The sequence below is a fragment of the Hypanus sabinus genome, chromosome 32 (genome assembly GCF_030144855.1).
Source record: "Hypanus sabinus isolate sHypSab1 chromosome 32, sHypSab1.hap1, whole genome shotgun sequence".
Taxonomy (NCBI): domain Eukaryota; kingdom Metazoa; phylum Chordata; class Chondrichthyes; order Myliobatiformes; family Dasyatidae; genus Hypanus; species Hypanus sabinus.
In genome coordinates, this window is record NC_082737.1 from 2422338 (window position 1) to 2438668 (window position 16331).

A 16331-nucleotide genomic window follows, 5' to 3' on the forward strand; every position below is an offset into this window, starting at 1 on the left:
TAACAAATCCGATAATCCGCAGGCAGAATACTCTGTTACTCTGCGACTCGGCAGACAGTGGAAATCGGGGAAGCGGGAGATACCTGATAAGAGCAAGCTCAAAATTTTGAATGCTGTGTTCCCCACATGCAAAAAGTTGCTGCGCTTTGTATGACTTAATTGCAATAGGTTCCGTCGTATACCGCACCTGACCATGATATTCTACGGCCTGTAACGGTGCTCTAGCAAAATGAAAGCTTTCCAGTAAGGCCCAGTACAGCAAGAGGCCTTTGAGACTGGTGAGCAGGTATTAGATCGGACCCACCCATTAGCCCCTAGCCACCTGTTCTTTCAGCTGCAGGTTTCAGGAACACCGAAGATTGCCAAGTGGAGCCTATGACAAATGTTAAATAGGTCCCGCGTCCACATGGGGTTTCGGGCGATGACTTTCTGAAAAGCAACACCTGATACACCCACTAGTGATCAGACTAGTATCGGACTCTCCTGGCCACTGGTGGTCAGATTGAATCCAAGCCAGTCCTGTTGCCAATTCATGTACCTATCATGCGGTTGGTGAAGTCCTTTCGCGAGCTCCCGTAAACCACACTAAGAGTTATGCTCACTTTAACTCAATTGTCTACAGCATTATGCGGAATTATGTTTAATTTCAGATGTTCGTATTGATTACAATTGACGACTACGATAACATCGAATTTCGCGATAACATCGAAAGAATGCAAACCCATGTCACATGTTTAATTATTTTGTTGCGCTCATGTACCTGGAACTCAAGTGACGGCACTGATCGCGTAGAATCTTGTATTGTTCTTACAGCATATTTCCATTTGATGTGTTAGAACAAATACCGAGTCCTTTGTAAACCATTATTATGTAAGACGTCGATCTCTTGTCGCGGCTGCCAACATGAGGCCTTCGGTACCCACACCATCAAGTTGAAGAATGTTATTAGTCCTGAAACATCAGGCTGCCTGACAGCGTCCACAAACGGCAACTGACCAGAAACAATAAGAGCTCAGTTTAGGATAGAAGCTTAAGCGTATTTTTTTTTTTGTTTGCAGTAAATGTCGTGGACGGTGTGTGCATGAGGATCTTTTTAACATTGGCAGGCAATGCTAGTTTCGAACTTTTGATTAATTTGCTGCTGATTTTCCGGTTCTGAGCTGAGGTAGAATTAGTTTATTAAGACTCTGCTGACATACCATATAACTAAAACTTTTTGAAATGATAACAACTATCCCGAAACGGAGACCAGTCTTCAAGCTCAACTTCAATTTACCGTTATTCACTCTTACACGGGTAATCCGCCAGATGAAACAACGTATCTCGGGACCGAGGTTTAGAACACGTAGCATATATCTCAGGCAGACAACACATGCACTTCTATTAAAATGAATTATTTTTCAAATAATCAGGTGCATTTCACACAGAGGTTCATACGTGATGAGACCTGGCAGGGGGAAGATTTTTCTTATCCTAGCTGTTGTTATCCGAAAACTGCCCTACATCCTGCCTGATGTTAGGAAGGCAAAGAATGGGCGGTAAACTTGTCAATGTCATGTGACGAGAACTTCATTCTGAATATTGAAACAAATGAAAAGGATCCATCAACTGGTTAATGTGAGATAGAGAGCAAAGCCTGATTCTTAAATAAATATTCCCATTACTGAAGGATTACTGCTCCTAATTTGCATTGATCAATGTCATCACCTCATTGTTTTCCAAACATGCCTGAGATTAATGAGTGAGATTCAACTCGGTTGTGTTTTTGTGCTCTACTCTTTAAAATGTCTATTTTTAAGTGTGTTGTAAGCTTAATGTCCCTGTGGAGATTGAACAGTGTATAAAATCTCTGCGATTTTGTCAGGCACGCAATTGTAGTTGTAGAACTAGCCGTCAGCGCAGAGTGGCAGAGTGAAAAAGTACAGAAAATGCTGAACACTTATTACGACGTGCAGAAGGTTCTCTACGTTTTCATTGCCATCGTTGGAGTTCCCGGTAAGTGTGGCAGCAATTTAATAATGAAGATTCAGTTGTGTTATGGGATAATCTGTGATGATTTAGTAACGTCACAGTATGCCTCGTTGAAGGTCTCAGCCAATCAGACGCCTTCAGAAAGTAATTCCGCTTCAGCAAAGTGGCATTTAGATTTCATTCAGGGACAGAATTTACACCCGTGACTGTAACTCCCGGGATCTCGGGAAACGTCAGCATGGTGGACTGGAAGTTCCGGCAATTTAAACGGTAGAAATAGATATACTCGGAGGTATATGTATTTGGCTTCAATAAATATGTTTTATTAAAAATGTTGACCCGTCTGAACCTGCACTGGCTCTCAGATTACAGTTGTAATATACGTCCAATACTTGTACATTTCTCTTTCTCTAGTAAATTTTTTGGCGATCGTAATCCTATCACAAGGAAAGTGCGGGCTCTCCAACTGCACCACTCGCTACCTGGTGGCCATGGCAGCCGCGGATCTGTTTGTTATTATTACTGAGGTTGTTTTGTACCGGATCAATTCTCATTATTTTCCACTGAGTTTCCTGGATATTACAACTGTGTGCCGTGTGGTCATCGTCCTCACTCGTGCATCCGTAGAATGTTCTGTTTGGTTCACCGTCACCTTCACTTTTGATCGATATGTCTCCATCTGTTGTCAAAATCTGAGGACAAAGTACTGCACCGGGAAAACGGCGTCGACCGTTCTAGCCTCTGCCGGTATTCTACTCTGTTTGAAAGATGTCCCCCTCTATTTTGCATATGAATCTGGAGTACGTATTGAAGATGTAGAGTGGTTCTGCTATACGATAGGTAATTACTTTACAGATCCAGCCTGGGTGGGATTTGATTGGTTAGACACTATTTTAACTCCACTACTTCCTTTTGCAGTAATTTTGCTGCTGAACGCTCTGACAGTCAGACACATTTTAGAAGCCAGTCTTGTTCGAAAGGGGTTAAGGGGCAAGAGAAATGCGGAGGATCACAGTGATCCTGAGATGGAGAGCAGGAGGAGGACAGTGATTTTACTTTTCACCATTTCTGGTAGCTTTGTCCTCCTTTGGCTGACGTACGTCTCAGAATTCTTCTATTACAATATCAGAGGAACTAACCGGAACGACTCTGAATTAATATTTCACCAAGTCGGATATTTACTGCAGAATTTCAGTTGCTGCACAAATACATTTATTTACGTTGTGACGCAATCCAAGTTCCGAGAGCAATTGAAGAATGTTGTGAAATGCCCAGCCACAGCAATGACTAAAGCCATTAAAACGGTGATTCTGCCTACGCGGTGTTGCCCTTTGTTCACCCTTTCCTGACGATCAGCATCTCCTGCCGACTCCTCGACTTCCCCATTCTGAAGCACTTGATTGAAACAACAGTGGGGTTCATGTCACTTTCATTCACTATTTCTGATCATATCGTGTTTACCACCCAGTCCCCGAACTAGAGACAATATAACAAATCCCGAACTACGTTTGAGCATTTCTTTGGTTTGGTAATTGTGTCGCCAAATTACATAAATGTACAGAGAGTTTGCACACTGCCTCCAGTGGCTGGAGTCAATAAGATTGCTACCACGTTTCCTTCGGCTATTCGTCTCACGGTCAGGCCAATATCACTGTGTACTTGACCTGCCTTTTCATTCGGCAATGTCACTGCCCTCGGCTGATAAACTGAGAAGGCACAGACTGTCCTCTAACAGTGCATAGGGCCGAGAATATCTTTCTGTTTTGCGGAACTCGCAGCAACATAGCCTCGATATTCGTTTCTGTAATGGTTTTTAAGTTTTAGCTGTTTTTTTTGCGCCCAACTTCAGCAATACATCTCCCAATGTAACTCTGTTCCTACATCCAAATTTATCATGGTCCTTGAATCTGTACTTTTGGGATGTACTGCAAGTTTAGGTGTGATACCTCGGGAGAAGCAGACTGTGCTCCCAATGTTTTCGACCAGGACTCATGCCACCTCCCGCCGGAAATAGTAAACAGATTACCCGGCTCAATCGATGCAGTACAGCGTGCACCATTTTCATGGATCGATCCTCATATTGCCGGGAAACAATGATCTTGTACCCAGTATGTTCCCGAATATTGTTCCAGCCATAGTCCACCCTGATCAATCGTTAATCCGAAAGAACTCTGATCGGTGACTATGTATGCAATGAAAGCAATTTTGATGACTCTAAAATTCAGTAAATATTTTTGTATATAGAAGCACACATCCCACCCTGCGAAAACTCATTTCAGGGAGGTTGCACCCCCACCTTCCGTCGACCTCCAAGGGTGTATGTATAGTGTACATTTGATTATGAAAGAACACAGCAATTTATCTAATCACATATCGAAACTATTTACACACACACACACACACACACACACACACACGCGCACACACACACACACACACACACACACACACACACACACACACACACACACACACACACACACACACACACACACACACACACACCTATATACCTTGTTCAGTATTTTGTAGGCAGTCTGAATGCTAATAGCTAAATGTTAATACAAATAGCTTTTCTATTTCTTTCTCAAACTTTCTTTGTACTGTGATATGACTTGCTTGGCAGATATGAGCATTTTACCGGAAGTCTCAACCTCACAGCCGTCTGTGTCAATAAATGTGTTAATTTTGCAAGACATCAGATTCACAAGTGTTTTGTGAGACAGCTGGTTTCTGAGTTCTGTCTTAAAGTGACGCACCATGCTAAATGCCCTTTCAACGTCACAATTCGAATTTGGGAGCACCAAAAGCAGCTTCGTCAACTGGCAAAGCTGTTTGAATATCAACTGCCCTGTTCTCACAGATTTTACTTTGGACAGCTTCCCCCAGAATTCACCAACTGGCAGACTTCTGTTGTTTGGCACCGGCCCTTCAAGTTAACACATATTCCATGACTTCCAAGTGCAGCTGTTCTCTTGCATCTGGCTTGGTCACATTTCGAAATCTCTCTGCCAAAGTCAAAATTTACTGTTGTAAACAGTGCAGCGAGCAGCTCTGTCATTATTTTTGACCCCAATTCGGCAGGGATACACTTTAGTGTAGTCTGGGGTGAAAAACGTTTTTATATTTCCTTTTTTTGGAACACCCTGCAATGGCACTGCAGGATACTGAACTGAACTGATTGACAGCAAAAGAGAGACTGCAAAGACCGCCCACAGAGAAAACTGATAAGACTACTTAGCACAAAGAAAGACCATTCAGGATGCTCTCTCTCTCTCTCTCTCTCTCTCTCTCTCTCTCTCTCTCTCTCTCTCTCTCTCTCTCTCTCTCTCTCTCTCTCTCTCTCTCTCTCTCTCTCTCTCTCTCTCTCTCTCTTTCTCTCTCGCTACGTCTGTTACTCGCTCTGTCTGTCTCTCTCGCGCTCTGTCTCTCTCTCTCTCTCTCTCTCTCTCTCTTTCTCTCTCGCTACGTCTGTTACTCGCTCTGTCTGTCTCTCTCGCGCTCTGTCTCTCTCTCTCTCTCTCTCTCTCTCTCTCCTCTCTCTCACTTTCTCACTCTCCCCCCCCCCCCCCGCCCCATTTCGCTCGCTCGTTCTCCAAAAGATCGATTTCCTGGATATTGTATATAATTTGCGGGCATCAGGGAGCAGCTATCAATATGCGGGAGACTCGCCGAACTTCCGGGAGAGGTGGGATGTCTGTAGAAGGCTAACAACTTGATGTTATGTCTACTCTTGACCTGCAATTGCGATGTACCGTGTGTGCGAGGTTTATGTAGCCCTAATGGGGCTGGATGTGAGGTCAACAAATCCCCCGGAGATCCTCTAAAATATTCACCTACGAATCCAGATTTTCCACCAGTACGCTTTTGCACAATGAAAGCATATCCGTTCCGTATATGATCAGCGAAACTGGCCCCAAATATCCAAATTCTGTTATCGTGCATGTGGAATCTGCGGGACAGTGAATGAATCCACAATAGCAAGTTGGTCACATTTCGATACTATTAGATTTCATCTTCAATAAAACATGTGTCATTGTCAGATCCTTTGCTCTCTCACAATTCCAGACCTAATCAGGTTCATTGTTTTTGTCTTTGGCACTGAGCTGCGATCCCACGGCTTCAATCACCATCCCACTAAGCACTGTTGTTTTATCAGTTGGAGTTTTATGATTACTGATTACCTGAATATTTACCGGTGCTGTCATGTTTACCGTTTTACTTCTTACCCTCTTCTGACTCATGAGAATTTTGGAGAGTACGACCGACCGAGTATTAAACCGACCTACAGCCATCTGTAGACAGTCTTGTTGTCCCTTTGCTCTTCTAATACATTAGGCCCGTTTTTATCTGGTTTCTGCCAGATGTTATTAGAGGTCTCCTCTAGTTATATCTCATTGCAATATTTCGCATTTTACTGAAATTTTGTTGCATCTCTTTCCACGCTATGAATACTTCATCTTCGCAGTATATACGTTATCGATTATCTACTCGTAGGATTATTTATATGTATCGCTTATTTATTCGAAGTTTTAATGCTCCTTCTTTTTATGTACTCTGTCCTCTTGATTTCTAAAGAAATGTCGCTTATCCCCGCAATCTTGCATGTATTTCTTCAAATCAAAGTCACTGTTCATTCATTGATCAGCCAATTTGCGGAAGACATCAAGATTGGAGTTACAGAATATTTGATAGGGTTATACAAAGTTATGAGGGTTGTAGATTGGATAGATGCAACCAGGTGCTTGCCACTGCGATTGGGTGGAACTACAACTTGTGGTCAAAGGTAAAGGGTGGAAGTTGAAAGGTTTGAGAAGAACACAAGGGGAATCTCTTGAGATTGAGAGTGGAAACGAGTTGCCGGCATAGGTGGCGCCTGCGAGATCGATTTCGACATTTTAGGAAATGTTGGTTAGATAGGATTGTGGAGGGCCGGTTATGGGCTGATCCAATTCTTCCAGTCATCCCCACTACTCTACCATCTCCCCATACCCTTTGATGCCCTGTTGTTTCATTGCCGGTCGATGGGAGGAGGCAGATTAAATATCTCGGCGCAGCCTAGATGGGCCGAAGTGTCTGTTTCTGCTCTGATCTTTTCGATGACAATGTGAATCTACTCTGGTCCCAAGGTTCTGCACTATGCTCTATTGTTCTGTATTCCATGTTCAATTGCAAGTGTCTTGTCATCTGACTTACATAGATACAAACGAGAGAAACGACGTTCCTCCGTAACACGGTTCGTGCTTTCTTCGAACAAGGCATCTCCCGGCTGTGGAATTGATAGATTCGTCATTACTTCGAAGGAATCGTTGTTTTGGGGAAGTTTCTCCTTAATGACTGTATAAATTACATGGACTTTTGAATTTACGACTTTAAGTCGGCACTTCGATGAGAACTCGTAAAGAACAGTTTCTAAGTTTGACTGTTAGATATTGCCGTCTAACTGTTAACTTCCGGTTAAGTTAGTCATTTGTGTACTTCTCTAAGGTTTGAGCAGAGGTTAATAGATCTCGGGATTTGTTTCAACCCTGTCTCAGTTTCTTATTCATTGCTGCTGCATTCGTAACGACTGTGATGCTTTAGCTCAGTCAAGTGAGTTTTTTTATCGCCATTTATCAATGACATATCATTATGCAGGCCACGATCTCTTCTCTCCGTGTTGTCAGCAAGGGCGTGCAGAGGACAGATGTCCAATAGCATCAAATTGAAGAGTATTGTTTCCGCTAAACTATCAATCTCTGAACCAGAGCGGGTAAATACAGGGAATGCAACACTCAACTAATTGCTTAATCCATGGACTCACTTTCAAGGACTCGGCAACTCTTGGTCTCAGTATTTATTATTTTTGCGTTGTTATTATGTTGTGTATGCTTAATGTCCTTCAGCGCTATATCTGACGATCAATTGAAGTTTTAATTGGAGAAATGGAGCCCGTCTCGCAGCCTTTTCGCACGGTGCATCCAGCTCTCAGTGCCGTACGTCGGTAGGCAACCGGCACGGCACCTCTGCCTACCGGATCCTCTGAGAGATGGCAGAGAGCTGGAACAGCCAAACGATCTCCCAACAGCACATCGTAGGCTCCAACAGTCCAGAATGACAACCGTGGCGAAAAACAAAAGTAAAAGACAATGGAAGAAGTGAATTATTCAGTTTCATGATCTAGCCAGAGGCTATCATACGAATTAGCAATGCACGTAGGATCTATTTTGGCCAATATACCCGATAGTGCACCTGTAGAACGTTGCTAAATTGGGGCCGGGAAGCCTTAGTTGTCTTAACCTCCTCATAAAGTCAATGCACCTGTGCCTTTTGTGACTAATGGGCGCCTATTCTGAGTCCATATTTGAGCGCCCGTGATGTGAATTTGGTGGTCTTCACTATCACCACCGCAGATCCATTGTTGTGCAATGGGGAGTGGTCCACACTCATCTACGTTGTCTTGTTCACGTAGAGACTCAGCTGCTGTTCTCACACCATTTGACGAGACTGACTATCTCCTTTCTCTGTGCCATCTCTTTGTTGTTCCTTTGGACACCAACCAATTTTGTATCTTCAGTACTCTTGATCATGCGGGTTCGGCTGGATATTGCAGTGCAGTCCTGAGTCAAAAGTGCAGAGGGTTAAGGACACAGCCCTGTGTGCACCAGTGGTCAGCGTGATGGAGCTTGAGATGTTGCTGCAGCACTGACTGTTTTTTTTTCATCGGAACATACACCTAGATCCGAAAAGTTTCGGTTATGGAAAAAGGGATTGTATTTTCGCAAAGTGTAGATATCTTAAATATTTCGGGGATAGTTTTAAAATGAGAAGCGGATTGTTCGAAGGACATTGCGAGTATTGCTTTACACAGAAGGTTAGTGTCTGCAATACCGTGCCGATTTTGCCTGTTGTTCTTTTGTATTTCTTTCACACATACAGGATAAGGTGGTTTAAAAATGCACCGGGACACAAAGGGGATGGAAGAGTTGTGATGAATGTTGAGGGAGATAGGATAAGCTTCTTGCAATATCCTCATTTCGCGTAAACATTCCAGGGCGAGGATCTTGTTTGCTTGTTTGTTTTTTGCATGGATCCTGCTCAATGTAAAATTTGGCGTGGTAAAAATTATCCAATCACCATAAAAACATGTCGATTGTCGTAAAGACCCACCTGTTTCAGTCATGTCCTGCTGTCCTTACTGGGTCCGGCCTATATGTGATTCCAGACACACAGCAATGTGGTTTTCTCTTAAACACCCTCTGAAATGGCCGAGCAAGCCATTCAATGTTATTGAACCGATAAAAAAATAATAAGGAATGAACCCGGAAAGAAAACGCGGCATCGACCTGGGCACTGGAAACGACAACGTCAAAACCACCCCTGTCGATCCTGAAAAGTCACTTACTAACATTAGGGGACTTGTAGCAAGGCTGGGAGTGCTTTCTCGCGGACTAGTCAAGCAACAGCCTGAGGGAGATGCATTGACAGTATCATACCTTACAGTTAACATTCCGGACTCAACCACAGCGTTTCCTCGGTACCTACTGTCTCACCAGAAGGACATATCCAGCAGAGGTGGAGGCACAGTGGTTTTCAGTAGAGAGGGAGTTGCCCTGGCAACTCTCAACATTGACTCTGCATTCCATGACGTCTCATGGCACCAGGATTAACATGCGCAAGGAAATGTCCTGCTGATAGAATACCAGGTACCGACCTCCCTCAGCTGATGAATCAGCTCTTCTCCATGTTGAGCAGTGCATGGAGGTGGTATTGAGGATGGCAAAGGCCCAGATTGTACTCCGGGTGGGGACTTCACTGTCCCTCACCAGGAGTAGCTCGTTCGTACCACCACAGGCCGAACTGGTTGGGTCCCACTGGACATAGCTTCTAGACTGTGAGTACAGCAGGTGATGAGGGCAGAGGGAAAAACACGCCTCACTTCATTCTCGCCAACCTGCCGGCCGCGGAAGCATGTCAGTGACTGCATTAGTAGAAGTGAGTACCGTGCGGTATTTGTGGAGACTCCACGTTGTGGAAACCCAATTCTGTGGCACTTCCACCGTGCTATATGGGGAAAGACCGAACAGATCTAGCAGCCCAAGACTGAGCATCTATGAGGCCCTCTAACATTACCACCGGGCCAGGGGATCATCCCTGGTTCAATGAAGAGTGCAAGAGGGCATGCCGAGAACACCAGCCTTTCCTCAATATGAGGTGTCACCTTTGTAAAGCCACAATACAGTACTACTTGCTTGCCAAACACCAAAAGCAGCAAGTACTAGACAGAGCTAAGTGGTCCCACAACCAGCGGATCAGATCCAAGCTCCGTAGTCCTGCCACGACTCGCCGTGAATGGTGGTGGACAATCAAACAAGTCAAGAGGGGACTTCCATAAATATCCTTATCTTCAATGAAAGAGACGTCCAGAACATCTCTGCAAATGGTGAGGCATGAGGCCTCCAGCTCGTCCTCTTCCAGAAGTCCCCAGCGTCCTCAATGAAAACTTGTCCTCCAGAACTTACCGCGCCACTAGCCAAGCTGTTAGAGTACCGATGCAGCATCATCCAAACATAGACACAAGCAGAGCACCACTCATAACGCGCAGCCAACCACAAAAGGCTCACTTAATTCCCATTATTTGCCCCTTGCCAATAAGACACTGCTTTGTCCATGCTAGAATGTTTCATACAATACCATGGGCTTGTAACTGGTTAAGCAGACTCGTGTGTTAGTCATTTGTTTGCTTTTCATTTGTTGTTGAGCTGAGTTTAAATAAATGTTTCTTTGGTTATAAAGAAGTAGTCGTTAGTTCCATATTTATTGTTGCCGTGTCGTAACAATTTGTCGCTTGCATGCTTAAATGCTTGTTTAGTTATAGATCCGTTTCGGAAAAGGGAAATACTCGATTCTTTTGTTGGATTGGTTTATTAGTGGTATTCGGCAGCAATGAATATTGACGACATTCCGGCATCACCAGACGCTGAGTTATTAGCGAAGGCGAAAAAGATTGATGTATCTAAGATTTATAGCAGGTCGGAACAAAGATATTTCGAAGGTTACAACAAAGCCTGTAATTCAGAGGAAATTCGCAGAACGCTATATAGTTTCGGGTGTTTTTGATGAAACGGTGTTAGATACTTGCCCTGTAAGTAAAACAGCGATCCAGTTACACCTGGAACAGGTAACGTTAGAAAAGCTCAGAATAGAAGCTGAGTTAAAACAGAAACAATTGGAAGCTGACTTGGAACTAAGTTGGTTAGAAGCTGAAAATAAAAAGAGGGAATTTGAACTTGCGATAGCAGAATTAAGGTCTGGTGATCTGTCCTCTGGTTCTAGAAAAACGTTTGTTGTTAGTCAGGAAGTTAAGTTACTTCCTCCATTTAATGAAACAGAAGTAGAGAAATATTTTCAGCATTTTGAAACAGTTGCTCCGATTTCAGAGTGACCGGAAGAGAAATGGCCAGATATGTTAGAGTAAATTAAAGGCAAAGCACAACAAGTTTATACAGTTTAACTGCTGAGCAAGCACTTGATTATGATATTGTGAAGTAGCATATATTAAAAACGAATGAACTGGTTCCGGAAGGATATAGGGAAAGATTCAGAAATTGGAAGAAATATGTGGAAAAAAACACGTGGAATTTGCCTATGATAAAGCTGTGTATTTTGAGAGGTGGGTTTCCTCTAAAAATGTATATGGGGTCTATAAAAATTGTAAGAGTTGATCTTAATGGAGGAATTTAAAAGGAGCATCCCTGTTGAAGTAAGGGCATACTTAAATGAGAGAGTTCTACATTGCAGGAGTCTGCTAAATTAGCTGATGAGTATGCTTAAATCCACAAGAATAAACTTCCTCAAGGCAGAACTTTTAAAAGTAAAAATAGCACAGTGTCATGGTTCGGACCGTGAAATTCGCGTCCGTTTCAAGGTCCGGTCCATGGACTCCAAGTCTTCCAGGTTGTTTTGTCCCTTGTCTCATTTGGGCTTAATCGTAGGCATCTGATTCTCGTCTTCGGGCCAAGAATATAAGTGGCCATGGGTTCGAGTGTAGGGGCTGTTCGTCTCGTTAGTATCCTTTCCTGGCCTCTGTGGGATAAGTCAGGCTGTCTTTGCCGTTACCCTGCGGCTGGATCGTCCTTTCCATATCCCCGACTGTTAACTCGGCAGTAATGCCCGTCAGAACTCCCGCGCGGAACAGGCACCCGAGCAAGTGCAGTTGTGCCCCATTCAGGTCGCTGTTCATTGTGCACTCTTACTGGCTTCGCAAGCCGGGGCTGCGCTGTGGATTTGGTCATTTTCATGCACAGCTAAGTTAACTGTTGTTTGAGTTACTCCAAGCCAAAGCTATGAATTCTTCCGTTTCCATGGCTAGCTGAGTTTTGCTGATCTGCTTACTGCTTCTCCGAGCTGAGACTCGAATGGACTGTGGTTGTTTTGTCGTCTCATGTCCAGCTCAGTAGGCAGGCCGTTTGCCTCTACTCGAATGGGCTGTCGTTGTTTGCCGTTCCGTGTCCAAGTCCAGTGCAAGTCTCAGGCTCGAATGCAAGTGCAGCCCGGGTCAAAGTCTCCGATGGGGTTCCCAGTCCGTAAAAGGCTCCGAGGAGGTTCCAGTCCGTGTCCAAGCCTCCGAGGTGAGGCTAAAACATTAAGGGTATTTAAGAGCCTCTTGGACAGGCACATGGATGAAAGAAAAATGGAGGGTTATGGGGTAGTGTGGGTTTAGTACTTTTTTTTAAGAATTATACGGGTCGGCACAACATGGAGGATTGAAGGGCCTGTACTATGCCGCAGTGTTCTAGTGTTCTAAGAGGTTCCAGTGTGTGTCCAAGTCCAAGTCGTAGCCCAGGTCCTGAGTCTTGGTCTCGTCCAGGGCCAGTGTTCGTGTCCAGCAACGCCTCTCCCCGCTTCTGCCTTGCTCTCCCTCGACCATGACCTAATCTGAGCTTCATGTCCTCGTCCAGCCCTGGAGTCCCGCGTCCTTCTCCCACCTCCGGTCCTATTACCTTGCCACATCCAGTCCTCGCCTGGATCCGGAGTCCGAGCCCCAGTCAAGACCTAGGTTCCAGGTCCCTGTCCAGTCTCTGGCTCGGAGTTGGAGTTCCTAATTCTTCGTACAGGTCCATCTTTCCAAGTCTAGTCCTAGCCCAGGCCCTGTCTCCTCGTCTTGTTCAGCGTTGTTTCTTCCCCACTTGCCTGCTTTTTGACACACCATGTCCTACTTTCCCTAGTACTTCAGTGTCTGTGTCTTGCATTTGGGTCCTTTCCCAACTTATGACACACAGAGAGTCAAGGTAAACCAGAAATTAAATCAGAAGTTAGAGAGAAAGGTAAGGATGAAGTAAACCTGTGAAAAAAGACAATTTGGTCCCATTTGTATTTATTGTAAAAAAAAACCTGGTCATGTAATAGCTAACTGTTTCCGATTGGAAAAGAAGGAGACGGAAGCTTGTGTCTCTAGTGCTTGTGTGCAACATACGGAAACACGTGTAAATCCACAGCTATTGATCAATAAAAATGATGTTGTTAGAGTCTGAACAAGTTAAGAGGGGATATGATCATTAAATAACCGAAGGATTTGTATCCTTGAAAGAGAGATCCACTCTGGTGTCAATAAAAATCCTTGTTCATACTGGATCTTCTCAATAACTGATATAAGACTGTATGTTGAAGTTTATTGAGTCTGAGACTGGTGAAGTAAACAGTATACGAGGTGTTGGGAGTATCCTTATGCCTCTACATTACCTGAAAGTAAATTTGTCAGCATTTGTTCCAGGACTTGTAGGACTACAACCCAGCTTACGATGAATGATGTTTCTTTGTTGCTAGGAAATGTCTTGGCAGATGGACAGGTTTTTTTTTCCTGAAGTGCGTTTGACAATAAAGTCAGAGGAAACACGGATGGATTCTAACATAGATTTCTCCTGTGTTGTTACTCGAGCTATGGCTAAAAAGTTTGATGTGCAGAATGAATTGATACCCGTGATTGTTCAGCTCGGGATTCGAATTTTGAGAATATGTCAGAAACCTTCTTACCCTCATTGTTTGATCAAGATTCTTAGAGTAAGTCTGACAGTGAAGATTTGACTCTGCCTCGGAAGGAGGTGATAGCAGAACTGAGTAGAGACCTCGAGATTATCAAATTAAAAGAAAAAGCTCTTCCGAATAGTGAAAATGATAAGGTGTCAGTAGGATATTATTTTGAGAAAGGAGTGTTGATGAGGAAGTGGAGATCGCCTACAATTTCTGCAAGTGATGAATGGACGGTTGTTCACCAGCTGGTTGCTGCTAAAGTTTATCGAAAGGAGATTTTAACTTTAGCACTTAGTGTGCCCTTGGCCATCAATACTTGCTGACCATCATGTGCACTGCGTCTAGGTTTCCAGAGGCAGTAGCAGTTAAGAATATAACAACTAAAACTGTAACAAAGGCTCTTATAAATATCTTAACTTATTTTGGGTTTTAAGGAAATACAATGCATTCAAGGTAGTAATTTAATGTCTGGATTGTTTCAACAGATAGTTTTCCTCGTCTGCATATCATCCAGAATCCCAAGGGGCCTTGCAGGGGTTTCATTCTACCCTCAAGATTATGATTAAGACGTATTGAGTGGAAAATGAAAATAATTGGGATGAGGGCCTATAATTACTTCTATTTGCAGTACGGGAGTCCGTACAGGCCTCATTAGGTTTTAGTCCTTTTGAACTTGTATTTGGGCATAGCATTAGAGGATCTTTGCCCTTATTAAAAGAACAATGGATTATTAAAGAGGTACACACTGTTCTGCAGGATTACAATTTAAAGGCAGATTATATAAACCTTGTAACTTAGCCAGGGAAATTTTAAAATCGGCTCAGGAGAAAATGAAAACTTGGTATGACAAGGAAGCTAGAATGAGGACATTTAAGCCAGGACATAAGCTGTTGGTTCTTTTCCCGGTGCAAACGAATCCTTTACAAGCTAAATTTCAGGGTCCTTATGAAATTATATCTAAAGTTAATGATGTGGATTATGTGATAAAAACTCCAAATCGAAGATGGCCAACACAACTTTGCATATAAATATGATAAAACCATATTATGAGAAACAGTCTGCTACTATGACTGTTGTGGTCAAAAATAATGAGTCTGATCTCACTAGGAACGTAATGAACGATTCATCTGAAACTAATTCTAAACCCAACACTCTTTCTGTCAGGTTACCAAACTCAACCAATCGGGAAACTATTGATGAGAATTTAGCTCATTTACAGCCAGAGCAGAAGCAGCAGATGAAGCAATTAATTTTTAAGTATAAGGATTTATTTCCAAACGGTCCTAGAAGAACCACAATATCTTCGCATGATGCAGATGTTGAGATGCCAAACCCATAAAGCAACATCTGTTGAAACATCCATACAGGATAAACATGGAAATATGTGAATTTACTGAGAAGGAAAATAAGTATATGTTAGAAAATAATATTACAAGAGCTTCTAATTCGAATTGGAGTTCACCTTGTGTTATGTTGCCTAAGTCAGACGGTAGTATTCGGTTTTGTACAGCCTATAGGAAGGTGAACGCTGTAATGAAAGCAGATGCATATCCAATTCCTAGAGTGGATGATTGTGTAGATAAAGTTGGAAAAGCAAAGTTCCTTACAGAGATGATCTGTTGAAAGGGTATTGGTGTGTTCCATTGAAGGATAGAGGTAGAGAGATTTCTGCATTCGTAACCCCATCTGGGTTATATGAATATAATGTTCCTCCATTTGGGATGAAGAATAGCCCAGGTACATTCCAACGGATGATCAATTGTGATTGATGGGTTAAAAGATACAAACGCCTATTTTGACGATTTAGTTACAGGGGATGATACTTGGGAAGCACATATTACTGTGGTGGAGAGACTATTTGGAAGGCTTTCAAAAGCTAACTTAACTATTAACTTAGTTGAAAGGGAATTCGGTCATGCCACTGTGACTTACCTTAGTTACGTTGTGGGTCCGGGCTTGGTTAAGTAAAACAGTTAAGGAAATAAATCAGACTCCAACTTAACAACAAACGTTTGATGTTACAAGAGAACAATATTTTGATCTCATATTAAAGGCTGATTGTCTATGTGGTGGTTCAGTCCGTGGTTCGGTCTGCCGGCACTGGACTCCGGGTTTTCCGGCCGTCCCTTGCTGTCGTTGGACTTAACTAGAAACACCTGGGGTTCATATTGGAACTGGGAATATAAGTGGCCCTGGTATTGAGTGGGGTGTGGGGTCTTGTCAAGATACTCATGGCACAGATGACCGGTGGAAGGCTAGAACGGATATTTGCCATCCTTGGGGCCGCCTTGGAGAACCATGGCTTCTGGGAGCCTTGCTGGTAGTAGTTAGAGCTGTCATTGCAGGATGTA

General features: G+C 43.3%; 1 protein-coding gene across 1 annotated transcript in view; it reads left to right on the plus strand.

Moving 5' to 3' along the window:
- LOC132384376 (probable G-protein coupled receptor 139) overlaps positions 1 to 16331 on the plus strand; it is a 49387-nt gene that overhangs the window by 2178 nt on the left and 30878 nt on the right. Inside the window, exon 2 of the mRNA XM_059955481.1 lies at positions 1879 to 1995. Coding sequence (XP_059811464.1) covers positions 1879 to 1995 — 117 coding nt within the window. The remainder of the gene's footprint in view (positions 1 to 1878; positions 1996 to 16331) is intronic.